This window comes from Taudactylus pleione, unplaced genomic scaffold (genome assembly GCF_031769625.1).
Source record: "Taudactylus pleione unplaced genomic scaffold, aTauple2 ptg000634l, whole genome shotgun sequence".
NCBI lineage: Eukaryota > Metazoa > Chordata > Amphibia > Anura > Myobatrachidae > Taudactylus > Taudactylus pleione.
The window spans coordinates 1,833,963-1,849,164 of record NW_028285036.1 but is presented as its reverse complement, the minus strand read 5'-3'; the positions used below and the strand labels follow the sequence as shown (position 1 = coordinate 1,849,164).

Here is a 15,202-nt window from a genome sequence, read left to right as displayed (position 1 = left end):
TAGCTTATCGCCAAAGTGGAGGAGAGAGTCACGCGGGCCGCATGCAATTTTACATGGGCCAAGTTTTACAATTCGACCGATAACTGTACTGGGCGAAAGTGAATGAGCCCCAAATTGGTGACGGTGTCTCCCACATTTTCATGCTCCACTAAACAGCGGCACAATGCTGACCTGGGAAATGGGCGTTTGAGGAAGCGTAAGTTAGAAGATTAATAAAAAATCAACATAAAAACTTATCTATACTGCCCCAGGATCGGATCTACGTGCAAACTGCGATTGGCAGCCTGACCACCCACAGCTTATGCGAGCAGCCAGGTGATGGTCGCGATGGTCAAGACCATTGCGACCATCGGGCTTGCGACGAGACCCTTACGGTAGGGTCTCGTGGCTGCAAGCCCCAGTGGACTTCCTGCTCTAATAGAGGAGGAAGTCCACCTACTGACATCGAAAGTGATGTCAGTAGGGCCGCCCACAAACGGCAGGCGTTCCTGCATGAACACCTCCGTTTGCCCAGCTACCCCCCTCCCCGCCTACAAAACTAGGCGAGCTGTCGACCAACATCGACAGCCGCCCTGTTTGTTGGGAGTGCTTTTTGCGCTCACCACGGGGCTTGCGCGTGCGCACTGGCCAACCATAGACCCGCTTGCGAGCGGGTCTGAATCAGGCCCACTGACCACTGATGTTCGTGGTACTTGTACATCTGTGTGCAGCTAAGTCGCAAATACAAGTAAAACAGGTTCCGATACAGGCGCCGGCGGCTGTTCCTCCCACCACGTTCAGTTACGCTGAATCTGCGACTTTGTACATAGGTTGTACTAATCCCTTTGCGACAAAAATCACAATCTAGAGTCTCTGGTACACTGTAAGCGGCTTTGCGTGAGGTAAGAGTGAAGAACTAAGACGCTATATTTAATGAGATGTTCGTTACGCTACCAGCGTTCGAGCATCTGCCATGCCAGGCGTCAAGCGACGTATGGCGTAAAGATTCTAGGTATATAGAGACGCATTTGTAACGCCCATCCTACTAAACTGAATTTGTAGAGTGATTTTGAAGACCCAGCTGGAGGGGGTGACGCACAGATACAATCGTTCCGGCAGTTACAATCGTTCCGGCAGTTACAAAAGACAAACTCACGAGATAGAGAAATACATTTTATTTAAAATAATGATTTGCGTTAGTGCAATGCTATTGTGAGACTTGGACCACACCAAAAACAACCCCCTCGTATACATCCCAATTTATCCAAAGTCTCATTTCTTCACACAGTTATTATAGTCCAGTTACAACGGTTCGTTAAAAATTCTATAATTGCGGGATCAGCAAAATATTTTAAAACCAGCTGTCAATATATTATTCTTACCCCAAAAATATTTGTACTCACCGCTGCAAAAATATCCCCCTCTCCCATCACTGGTAATCGGACGCCCCAGTCAGCATTTAAATGCAACATAATATCATTTTTCACCAATTTCCCTTTTGTTTTAAAGTTGGACCCCTGACTAATACAAACACTGGAATGTAAGAGCCTATTTAATAACGCAGGGTAACCCATATCAACCAATCAGGTATTAGCTTCCATGATTCTAGCACATGTTAGTAAAAGCTAGCATCTCATTGGCTGCTCTGGGATACAGGACATTTCACTAAATAAGCCTTATGATTGCCTACAATTAATTTAGAGTTAATTAAAAGCCATACCATATTTCTTGCACTGATTAAAAATAACCCACAATGAATATTCAGGTAAATAAAAGTGAACGCGCTAAATTTAAAAGTCTAAAGTCATCGCGCCGCCTGTGGACGACTTACTATATTATATTACAGATACTGTGGAATAAGAAATTCATGCGCACCTATCTTTTTGTCATTACAAATTTCATTTGTATTTTTAGTGGCAGCCATCTTTCCTCCTACACCGGACTGGCGCTAGCTTGAGCATAAACCACGTTTCCCACCCTACGACTGGGACAAATCCGTCCATGCTCGCAGATCGCCCCAGAATACGGCACTTTCTCAGACGCCCATTTTTATCAGGACAGTGGGTGAGGCACTAGCAGCATGGACTGAAAAGAACGAGTAGGTTTTTCGGGGATAAATGCGGAATGTAAATTTATAGGTATACCAAACACACAGTTGTAACAGTCTCTTGTATTGGCTATTTCAGGATGAGAAACATTCTGTGATTGGACATTCAGGCATTCCGTAAAGTACAGACATTAGACCAAGCCACGGTACACAAGTCTGTTACCGTAATATTAATGCCATCACAATGCCGTTCCTCTCCTACCGGAATTTCTTTTTATCCAATTTGATGGGTTTTTTTTTTTATATACTAACCTCTTTTATTAATCCACCCTACTCTTAACACCAAGATCCATCAACCTTCTTATAACGCTGACCCATGTCTTTAGCTGGCGTCATAAGGAGGGTGCAACGTACAGGGCAGGCTTGCGATATATTAAATCATAGCAGAATCAACAATTACAAACGTAATTACATTCCCGCCACTCGGCTTGCCATAGAGGGAACGTTAGGAATGTACAGACCAGGAGAAGGAGCTTCTTGGAGTTAGAAACATTAGAAATCGCTACATAAAAATTAAAAAAAGTACATCAGAATAAAAAGCGCAGTAATTGTGCAAATGGTACCAATACGCAGTCAGTATGCTATGAGACGTCCCCTTGTTCACGGGAGAAAGGCACATATCAATCTGGGTTGTCCGTGTGCAGGGGTTAAGCTGCTTCCAGTTTCGTGTTGCTGTCAATATAACTCACTGACAGTCGATAGCGTCTATCCGCCAAGTTCTGAGTGCAAATCTGATAAAACCCTGGAAATTGGACGGGCGATATTATCTGATAGGTAACACAATGATCCGTCTTACATTCGTAAATCAGACTTCCTACAGCTCTAATGGGCCTCTCTCATGCCCTATAGGATCCCGTCGCGGCTCCGGCCCGTCCAACTTGGAACTCTTCCAGTTTAACCACACAAGCAGTCATCGAGGGATAATGGTGATATGGAGCTGTCCGTACTTCGCCAACGGGTCAATGCGGAGAGTGGTGGTGGTTGACAAGAGTAGTGTTTGACCCCAGAAACCCCAAACGCTGTTTGTTTTTTCTTTGTTCCGTCATCTAAAAGCCAAAAATAAAAATTATGCCAACTTTTGTGCAAATCTGGGCACAAAAAAAAACGAATTCTTATTACACAAATGCTATATCTTAACGTTTTACGTATTGTTTTAGGACAATACAAGCTGTGAGCGCTTTGCCAAATTGCAGTTATGGTTTAGACAACACCACCGCTTGCTGTGACATCTCTGACCGGGAGCCGACAGCCAAGGGTTGCCAGATAAGTTGGAGGAATATTGGGAGGATATTGGAGTAAAATTTTGAAATGAATTAAAATTTTATTTATAAAAAAAAAAAAAAAAAAAAAGGAACAGAAACAAGTATAAAAAAAAAACACTAAGGGGTCAATCCCATTAGGTGTGAGGTGCTATTTTCACTTCGAATTCGCATAGCGAATTAATTTTTGCAATCCAATTAGCAACTCGCACTGAACCAGTCAGACTGAATTCGCAACTTTCCACTCACGCCTCCCTGTAGGGGGGGCATGGAAAGGAAAAACTTTATTTTAAGGTTAAAATGTCGGGACACTGTGCCGAACCCCTTGGACACCCCCTTAATGACTAATTAGGGATTTGGAAGTTTCCAATTAGCTTAATTAGTCCAATAATTACGTCATTTTTTTGGGTAAAAAAAAATTAAAATAATCAAATTACCCCAAAATCAACTTTTTCGTTAGTTTAGGCACACCAAATTTAATTATAATAATTTTTTAGTTGAAAATAATTTTTATTTTTTTTATTACATTTTGCAAGGTGCCCTCAAAGTGCCCCAAAAATCAGTTTTTCCCTCTTTTTTTTTTTTTCCATTTTTCGGTTAATTAGTTTGAGATTAAACGAAAGTCGTCTTTTTTTAAAATAATTTTCTTGCATTTAATAATAAACCCAAAACAAATCAGCCATTTGACACCATTTCAATACCTACAGTACCTTCCTAATGCACACAAACAGTCTTCTATAGGGTCCTACTAAAGAAATTATCAATTTTGGGGGGTCCAGGATGGTCTCCCCACATTTTCATGCATTTCTCACAAATCTCATTTGGCAGTCAATTCGCACCCCTCCGCTGCGAATAGTGCAAATAGGTATTTTTAATTGGATTGGAGAATTCGCAGGAGCGCACTTTGCTGCTATGTGTGCGAGTTTCAAGAAACAAACTCGCTACTCGCAATTCGCACCTAATAAGATTGAGCCCTTAGGGCACCTTCCCTGTAACTGAATCCTATAAAAGATATTTTTGGGTAGGTGGGCTACATTTAGGTGCATCAGGTGGAAGAGGAATCGCTGGCAGCAGACGGCATTATACTGAAGAAAGGGGGCCTGACACAAACTCACTGGATGACCCCTATAAAAGTCATTACTGTTCTATAGATAGCTGAGCCAGAGGCATTTGATAGGCAGCGGTGGGCTGTAAGAGCCCCCCAAGGTCGGGTCGCTGTCAGAAAGTCGTGCGGCGTGTAATGTAATAGTGGCCAGCAGGTCGCCCCCGTACAGATACATTTAGTGCTTATTAGTTAGCTACATTCGTTTAAGCAGAACGAAGAGATGTTTTATTAATTTCTTCACTCAGCTTATGAGAAATAGTCTAGAAATAAATAGACATAGTTTGTTAAATGGAAAGAAACAAATATGTATCGTTATTCAGTGTTTACATGGTTTTATGTTGTAAGAACCTTACGCCCTTCCCCTCTCTGGCTCTTACCGACCATGGGGTTTATTGGGGTATATGTACTAGGGCGGGATGTACTAAACTGGAAAATGCTGTAAAACCCCACAAAATACCATTTTCAGGGGTTTTATCGCATTTCCCATATGTACTAAGCACAGAAACGTGATGCTTCGTCCTGGTGGGTAACGCCATCTTCAGATGGCGTTTCCCACTAGAAGTCTATAGGCTTCTTATTGGGACGCTCCCTGAGAGATCCCTCCCAGCTCCCCCGTGCGGCCTTCCACGATCCCAGAGGAACTTTTGAGTGTTAAACTCACAAATCCCTCTATCCGAGATACTAATTGTGTATGTAAGTACATACTGTGGTAATTAACATCAGAATGTACCCGATAAGAGGCCGGATGTAACGCATTACAGATGCGATGCTTAGTGCATCCCGCCCATAAAGTGGAGAGAGTTTAAAGTGACAGGAGCTGATTGGTTGGTACTTTCTCTCTCTCCAAGGCTTAGTACTTCCACCCTCCATGGCTTTTACACCTTCCACCTCCAGATGACTTTAATGTGCTGGCACGGGAATGTCCTCTTGCAGCTTTTATCAAATATCTTTAAAACCAGGACTGTAGGAGGCTATGAGGACCGAGTTTGGGAAACACTGGTCTAACAGATCGAGGGAGAGAGCTCCAGAGAAGAGGGACAGCTTTAGAGAAGTTCTGGAGAAGTGCATGGGAGGGGCAAACAGTACAGGCGGCGAACGACAGGTCTTGAGACGTGCGCAATTGTGTCTGTATTTCTAAAATTGGAGAACAATGAAGGGGCAGGTTTGTGAATAATTTCAAAGATTACAGGGGAAATGTAATAGCCTGCAGACATCGGCGAGTTCCATGCGAGACTGCCCGATGTTTTAAAGTAGCACTCATTTAAATGGCAAAATCAATCTGGTCCGCAGGCTATTACATTTACCCTCATTTTTATTTTATTTTATTCTTTAGAAGCAGAGGGGACACGGTGTGGATCTGCAGAGTGTGGCAGGCGATGCTCTGCATTTGGGTGAGGTTTGCCGTGAGAATAGCGCTCTACTTCTGTGCTCCGCTGCAGGACGAATACCATTACCTGCTCTTTGAGTTCTGCGAGCTGCCCGGACAGCTGTTTCACCAGACTCATTGTAGACTCCAGTTTGTCCTGCAAGTTCCTGATTTCATTCTGCTCGTTCTCGCCCTCGCTGCTGACGAGGGACATGGCGCGCATCCGGGGGAACCAGTCCAAGTTTTTTTCCTGGAAGAGAGCAGAAAGAAAGAGGGTGATGCATTTTGCAGCACAAATTCCTCCGCAGGGGCCCCATGTGATCGCCGCTTCCGTCGGCTGGTTTTGCACAGCAGGAAGACGTCCGCTGATAAACACATCGGGGTATAGCTACAAAAACAAAACCTGAAAAGCTTAATTACTAAACAAATATCCTGCAACCTACAGCAGAGAATCTGATAATCTATTACATCAGGCTGAACTGATCGTAGCTTACTGCCGTCAGGCTACAACGCTACCCAATGACTAACCCATAAAACTAACAGGACCAGAATAAATGGTTTATACAATGCTCCTCGTCACATAGCCAAAATAAACATCTCAGGCCTATAACCGGGAGCCAACACATGGGCAGAAATAACACAACAATACTCCCATCGCTGCCACCATTTACTAATCAGCCATCTCCTGAGCAAGCAGCCGAAAAGTAACATATCGTCTTATCGGGGTGGTATGAAATGCCGGCGACTCAATAACCGCTGGTTCAAATCCCGACACCGGAAGCCCGATCAGTGAAGCTCCTGACAGGGACGGTAAGGGGTGCCTAACCCTAACCTCCCCTGGTGGTGCCTAAACCTAACCCCCCGTCCCCTCCCCGCACCCTAAACCTAACCCTTCCAGGGGGGTGCCTAACCCTAATCTCCCCCTGGGGGTGTCTAACCTTAACCCTCACATTCCCGGGGTAACTGTAATACTTACCCGGGTCCTAACGTTCGGGATACCGACGCTGGTATCCTGATCTCCATCGGAATAGCGGTGTCGGCATTTTGGCAGGCGGCGGGATTCCGGCGTTGGTATTTAGACGGCCGGCACCCCGTCCGCTGGAATGTTAACTACATCCCATCTTATCTTATATATCATTGGTCTGTTTGTCTCTCTGTCCGGTTACGCATTCGGACACCTCTGCACCGATTGGGATGAAACAAAAACGTGAGGTGGTTCAGTTGGATCCTGGCCAGGTTTTAGGGGGTCAGGAACCCGGTCGGACCTCCCGTTGGCGTACGCTGGGCAGAACTTTGACCTGGGGAGGAGCCCGTTCTGGGCCTTCCACTGGATGCATTTGGATAACATCACATAATAAAACTTAATAACTTGAAGATTTAAACCTGGGCAACGCCGGGTACTTCAGCTACTAATATAATATATTGCAAGTACAGAAGTAGATTTAAAAAAAATAAAGCGACACTGTCGGCCAATCACAAGCCTCAGTCAGGAGGTTGCAGCCTGTGATTGGTCCTCTTACAGACCTCCCTCCATCCCCCTCCACTACCATTTAACACTGGCTAAAGAAATTAATTTACGGCTTCTGTATTACCGAGTCCAGGGAATAGGGAGAGCCGTCATTGCCATAGGTGGTATTCTCATGTGTTACTACATCAATCAGGAATCTGGTCCCATTTTCACTTCTCTACAGTCCATACGGCAGATATAACCTAGTCACAGACTACATCTGAGAGCTACTGCCATCTGTTATCAGCAGCCCCTGATTCTCTCTCTCTCTCTGCGCTGTTCCTCAATAGCCGTAATGACAGACGGTCTAATGTGCAGAGGATTAGCAGCCTTTGTAAATGAGAATGTCTGATTAGTAGGTATAATTGTACATAACATCCTTGGTGAGGGGATTCACCTGCACAGACTGCTCGTAAACTATATTAGAGATGCTATGGGATGTCCCAAGGAAGCTCAGCTCAGGTTTTCAGTCAGTAATATCTAGGCTGCAATGCAGATAACTATCTGTGCACAGTAACTATACAGTCAGTTTCCTGGGAACAAGCTATAAAAAAAAAAAGTAACACAACCATGGTGTATACGCCTGTAATCGGCTGTGATATACATGCACAGGGCTCCAGTACCGATAATCACATACAGCAGCATGAGTGTGTTACATAGAACGGAAGGGCAAGCCTAATAAGCTCCTGTGAGGAGTATACGCTGGTCAGTCACACACTGCCTGACACCGCCGTGTATATGTCTATATAATGATTTATTTACTGAACGTTTATAGAATAATGATGCTACTTACAAACTGGTTATGATTCCCCTTTAGTCCTGCCCTGTAACAGACACACATTAGAAGACAGATTACAAGCTGGAGTCTCCGGGATCCAGTGACGCAGGTTTGGCACAGGAAGACGCTGTATAACGGCGGAGCAGATGCTATTGATATAAATAGTGGATTTTTAGCTTCTCAAACTGAACAAATGAGTTTATAAAATAAATGTGACAGCAGTCTGGGGATTATTCTAAGAGTCGCCAAACTGCTGCATTCAATGCCAGGGTGATATGGTACGCGGATGATACTGAGCTAGACATAGGTAGACTTATGGGTGTAGGGAAAGCGGGGTAGTCAGGAAGGCATGGTGAAGAGCTGTGGAATGGTATAGATGTAGGATGAGATGGACAGTTGAAGAATGGTATAGGTGTATGATGAGATGGAGAGATGTGGGATGTATAGATGTAGGATGAGATGGAGAGATGTGGGATGTATAGATGTAGGATGAGATGGAGAGATGTGGGATGGTACGGATGAGATGGAGAGATGTGGGATGGTATGGATGTAGGATGAGATGGAGAGATGTGGGATGTAGGATGAGATGGAGAGATGTGGGATGTATAAATGTAGGATGAGATGGAGAGATGTGGGATGTATAAATGTAGAATGAGATGGAGAGATGTGGGATGGTATGGATGTAGGATGAGATGGAGAGATGTGGGATGGTATGGATGTAGGATGAGATGGAGAGATGTGGGATGTATAGATATAGGGTGAGATGGAGAGATGTGGGATGTATAGATGTAGGATAAGATGGAGAGATGTGGGATGTATAGATGTAGGATGAGATGAAGAGATGTGGGATGTATAGATGTAGGATGAGATGAAGAGATGTGGGATGTAGGATGAGATGGAGAGATGTGGGATGTATAGATGTAGGATGAGATGGAGAGATGTGGGATGTATAGATGTAGGATGAGATGGAGAGATGTGGGATGTATAGATGTAGGATGAGATGGAGAGATGTGGGATGTATAGATGTAGGATAAGATGGAGAGATGTGGGATGTATAGATGTAGGATGAGATGAAGAGATGTGGGATGTAGGATGAGATGGAGAGATGTGGGATGTATAGATGTAGGATGAGATGGAGAGATGTGGGATGTATAGATGTAGGATGAGATGGAGAGATGTGGGATGTATAGATGTAGGGTGAGATGGAGAGATGTGGGATGTATAGATGTAGGATGAGATGGAGAGATGTGGGATGAGATGGAGAGATGTGGGATGAGATGGAGAGATGTGGGATGGTATGGATGTAGGATGAGATGGAGAGATGTGGGGATGTATAGATGTAGGGTGAGATGGAGAGATGTGGGATGGTATGGATGTAGGATGAGATGGAGAGATGTGGGATGTATAGATGTAGGGTGAGATGGAGAGATGTGGGATGTATAGATGTAGGATGAGATGGAGAGATGTGGGATGAGATGGAGAGATGTGGGATGGTATGGATGTAGGATGAGATGGAGAGATGTGGGATGTATAGATGTAGGGTGAGATGGAGAGATGTGGGATGGTATGGATGTAGGATGAGATGGAGAGATGTGGGATGTATAGATGTAGGGTTAGATGGAGAGATGTGGGATGGTATGGATGTAGGATGAGATGGAGAGATGTGGGTTGTAGGATGAGATGGAGAGATGTGGGATGTATAGATGTAGGATGAGATGGAGAGATGTGGGATGTATAGATGTAGGGTGAGATGGAGAGATGTGGGATGTATAGATGTAGGATGAGATGGAGAGATGTGGGATGTATAGATGTAGGATGAGATAGAGAGATGTGGGATGTATAGATTTAGGATGAGATGGAGAGATGTGGGATGAGATGGAGAGATGTGGGATGAGATGGAGAGATGTGGGATGGTATGGATGTAGGGTGAGATGGAGAGATGTGGGATGGTATGGATGTAGGATGAGATGGAGAGATGTGGGATGTATAGATGTAGGGTTAGATGGAGAGATGTGGGATGGTATGGATGTAGGATGAGATGGAGAGATGTGGGATGTAGGATGAGATGGAGAGATGTGGGATGTATAAATGTAGGATGAGATGGAGAGATGTGAGATGGTATGGATGTAGGATGAGATGGAGAGATGTGGGATGTATAGATGTAGGATGAGATGGAGAGATGTGGGATGTATAGATGGAGGATGAGATGGAGAGATGTGGGATGTATAGATGGAGGATGAGATGGAGAGATGTGGGATGTATAGATGGAGGATGAGATGGAGAGATATGGGATGTATAGATGTAGGATGAGATGGAGAGATGTGGGATGTATAGATGTAGGATGAGATGAAGAGATGTGGGATGTAGGATGAAATGGAGAGATGTGGGATGTATAGATGTAGGATAGGATGGAGAGATGTGGTATGTATAGATGTAGGATGAGATGGAGAGATGTAGGATAGGATGGAGAGATGTGGTATGTATAGATGTAGGATGAGATGGAGAGATGTGGGATGGGATGGAGAGATGTGGGATGTAGGATGACATGGAGAGATGTGGGATGTATAGATGTAGGATGACATGGAGAGATGTGGGATGTATAGTTGTAGGATGCCATGGAGAGTTGTGGGATGTATGGATGTAAGATAAGATGCCAGGAGAGGACATCGCTGAGGACTTCGCTGGACCTCGCCAGAGGGGATAAGTATTGTTAAATAGCAGTAAGTTTTTCATTTGTATCACAGTGATACTAAACAAAAAATGTCACTGGTGTTTAATATCAGTGATAAATGGGGGCCTATATACCAGATTAATGCCAAATGTGATTTTGTGATAAACGTACAAAGTTTTCTAACAAAATAATCTTAATAAAAGAAGCGTTCATCAGTAACAATTTGCCGCAACCCCGTACCATCTTGTCACGATTAATTTTGTTCCGAAAAACATGTTTTTTTTTTTTATTGTTAATAATAATTATTGGATGTAACTTACACCCAATATAAATAGAAGAAAGAATACGGTTCTGTTTGTAAATGTTTCTGTTTGGTTGTGATTAAAGATGTTTGAGATATTTGAATTTCTGTATTTTTGTAACAACTAGCCCGGCCTTCCCCTATAGATGTGGGATGTGGTGGCAGCTATTAAGTATATATTAAGGCGGGAAGATGTGAAGTGGGAAGAAACGGACATGAGTTAGAGGGGTAAATTTACTAAGATGGGAGTTCTATTAAAGAAGTGATGTTGCCCGCAGCAACCAATCAGATTCTACTTCTCATTTATCTAGCACCTTCTAGAACAGGCCTGGCCAACCTGTGGCGCTCCAGCTGTTGTGAAACTACACATCCCAGCATGCCCTGCCACAGTTTTAGCATTTCCTAATAGCAAAACTGAAGCAGTGCATGCTGGGACTTGTAGTTTTACAACAGCTGTAGAGCCACAGGTTGGCCATTCCTGTTCTAGAAGATAATACCTGGAATCAGATTGGTTGCTATGGGCAACATCACTTCTTAATAGAACTCCCATCTTAGTAAATTTACCCCAGAGACTGATGTAAATACCTAATACTGAATATCAGATACTGTATATCGCTATAACGGGCACCAATTTGATACTGCATATAAGTATATATACAATTTAACATTAATCTTAATCTAATAAAGACCACTGAAAATGTATAAAACATCCCAATCAAACTAAGTAAAAGTTTCCATTTTATGTCGCAGGCGATACCGTTGTTCACGGCGTTCAGCGACCCACTCCCCCCTTCCCGCATACTGTAAGGTATAGATTCTCAAGGGCGCCTATAACACCTCTTAATGTCAACTATTAAATAAGTTTTGGGGAAGGAAAGAGAGAGTGTGAAGGGGAGTATGATGAAGGGGTCATGTCAATAGGGGGAACAGAATTAGAGCAGTAGCAACGCCATCTTGTGCAGTATAGGGAGGCCTGGCAATGGATACAGGACAAAGGCAGGGATATAAAGTAGGAACCTTCCCTATATACCTGCATAGCAGGGCGCGTCCTCTGCCCTACATCTTTCTGTATCTTCTGTACCTGACGCGGACCTGAACTACACTTGTTGGAATTGCCCAGAGAAGGAAATATATAAACAATTTTCTATACGTCACTGTCCCCGGCCCACGTGCACCGCACCTGCCAGGACCAGATAACGCCGTGTGACAACCGCGCTTATCTCTGTGCGAGGATCATAATTACAGGGCTGGAGGGTTCACTGGGCTGTAAAGTAATCAGGTTTGGGCTGCACGTGAGGATGTTATGAGCCCTGCAGTGATAATCGTTTTATGACCTGTGACCTCTGAACCCAGGCATTTCCAGGGGCGGGGCGGGTGCAAGTTTTGCAAAATGGCTCTCATAAAATCCTGCAGCAGCCACTAATGTCCTCGGCCCTCTCGCACATTTCTCCCTTCAGCAAATGTTTAACCATCCGTCGTTGTGACACTGGCAGCTACGTGACAAGGAAACCTCGAGGTGTTTGTTTTCGGGCGGCCACATTCCCCGAAGAAAACTTTGCTCTCTACAAATGTCGTCTATGTGGTGTATTCTGTTATCCGCTTACATGAGGCGGCCTGGGTTCATACCGAGAGTCGCATGGTTCTGGGGTAACCTAGGAAACGATTTTATGCGCTGTTTTATTGCTGGTTACCGGCCAAATATTTTATTTCCCAGTGCAGCAATACAGGAGGTATGGCGGGACAGAAGTGCGATGGGAACGTAGGGATCACTGTTATGCGCCCAACCCTGAGGTCAGCTTCAGCTCTAAACACAATGCGGATATTGCCTGGTGCACATTTCACATGCCCGGGGTGTATAACTGCTTCATGTAACGCTAGACCGTGGTCAGATGTAGATTGTTAGCTCAGCAGGACACGGAATGGAGAGACTGGCGCTCCGTTACCACCTTGACTTAAATGCCTCACTGGCTCAACTAGTTATGTCTAATGTTCCTATGTGAGGCATGAAGATAAAATACCTTCTAATGAAGCTTGGTTCAAAAGTAAAGTGAGGTATCCCCGCATGACAGGCAGACCCAAGAGCTTACATTCAGAACTGAAATGCTGCAGACATGAGCAAAAAGCTGAAATGGCAAAGCAGGCAGTAGACCTTTTTTTTTTTTTTTTTACTATTATTAATATTAAAAAAACAGCCTTGCACGTAAAAATGGACGCAGGGCGGTTCGTCTTTCGTACCTTCCGGATGCGTGCTTAGTGTAAAGCTCATTTGTCTCTACTTGTCAACCCATGTAATGAAAACATCAAGCACACAAAATTGCCGCATGCTACTAAAGACAGTCCCGAGGGCCCCTCACTCGTCTGATTAATTTAAGCCACCAATTAGGCAACACCAAGTAGCATTTTAGTAAAACTATAACGCTGCAATGAATGTTGGGAGTGACATTTTTAGTATTCATTCTAGCACCCTGCACCTGTCACACCCCGTGCAGTTCCTCCTTCCTGCCTGGGGTGTCGCTCTCTCCGCTCTGATGCTTCTAGCACACTCTGGTCTGTATCTCAGCAATTTGTTGCATCGGCGGAGTGTGCTAGAAGCACCTGAGCAGATGGGGACATGTGCAGGGTGCTAGAATGAACACTAATTTTCATCTTTCTGGCAATCTGTCTATCAGTCTGGGGCCCATGTGCAATAGCCTGCTAGTTATAAGAACTGGCCAATATGGTTTCGTCTTTTAAATTATTGCCGCTTTAAATCTATGGGCTAAAGCGCAGGAATCGCGCCATTTCCTGCACCTCCCAGGCTATTATATAGTGTATGGGCCTGGGCCTACAACTCTTCTCATCTCCAGGCTCGTTAGACCCGTTCATCAGTCACAGTATAATAAGCACATTAATACATCGTTATATACTTAGGAAGGACTTGTGTTACTGGTACTTTACGAAATAGAAGACCCTCTGAGGTCCACCTACAGGACAAGTTTCGGACCTGGGTAACTTCCAAACTAATCACCAATTACGCTATAAATTTAACAGCATAAAATAATAAATAGACAGTTATTAAGTCAAAATTTACTAATTGCAGACAGAGGAAAATTACTGGCTGCAAAATCACCATTTTAATTTCTGGGAAACGAGTTTCCGTCACTGACACCAACGATTTCGTTCAGTGTTTAAAGTGCCGTTTAACATAATTGCAGTTGCAACAAATTACTCATAATACGACAAGGGGTCGTATCAGCCTTTACATATAATTACAGCGAGAAGATCTGGCGTCACATATGCTCGCCTCCTACACACACAGCAATTATAGTATCTGCAAGAAAATACATTATCGCCTTATAAAATAAGCAATCTGGGGCGAAGTTCCTGTACATCTTGTTAGACATGGGGCCAGTACAATAACCAAAAATAAATTCACATGCATAATTAAACACAAGGAGATGTGTGTGTCTTGCATAATTAGAGTTATAACTTATGTATAGGCAGTAAAAATAAATTAAATGCACTAAAGCAGCCATTTTGTTTTTCTTTTGGATACAGAGCTCACTTGAGGTAAAAAATTTTCGGTGAGTATCGTTTTACACTTTGCTGTCCTCCATTTTCCATCCTTTACATGACAGAAGGTTACATTAACAAAAAGTTCAAAGTTTTCCAACAAAAAATAACTTCTACTAAAGTTGCCAATGATAAAGCGCATTCTGGCCTGTCCCGGAGAGATGAATCTAAAAGTCTGAAACTAAGGGTCTCATTCAGACCCGGTCGCAAGCGCCGATGCACTCGCGACCGGGTCGATGGTCCCCACAGAGCATGCGCACGACGGCTAGCGATGGGCGCTCCGTCGCTAGGGGTCTCGTAGCAGACGGGGCGAGGTGTCAATGTTGAGTGACAGCTCGCCCCGTTTGTTGGGCGGGCCGGGGGCGTGCCCGGCCAAACGGAGGCGTTCCAGTCGGAACGCTTGGCGTTTGGGGGCGGCCCCACTGACATCAATGATGATGTCAGTGGGGAACTTCCTGCTCAAACAGAGCAGGAAGCTCCCTGGGGCTTACGAGTGCCCAGACCCAACCTTTGGGTCTGGTCGTAAGCCCCGATGGTCGCGACCTGGAGGCAGCACTTCAAAGCAAGAAGTGCCCGC

The 15,202-nt window shown here is 44.3% G+C and overlaps 1 protein-coding gene across 1 annotated transcript in view; it reads right to left on the bottom strand.

The window, feature by feature from the left end:
- Positions 1 to 1,145: 1,145 nt before the first annotated feature.
- Positions 1,146 to 15,202, bottom strand: part of ITPR2 (inositol 1,4,5-trisphosphate receptor type 2) — a 318,547-nt gene continuing 304,490 nt past the window's right edge. Inside the window, exons 56-57 of the mRNA XM_088454805.1 lie at positions 5,905 to 6,066; positions 1,146 to 3,132 (exon numbers count right to left, since the gene is read on the bottom strand). Coding sequence (XP_088310931.1) covers positions 3,046 to 3,132; positions 5,905 to 6,066 — 249 coding nt within the window. The 3' untranslated portion in view covers positions 1,146 to 3,045. The remainder of the gene's footprint in view (positions 3,133 to 5,904; positions 6,067 to 15,202) is intronic.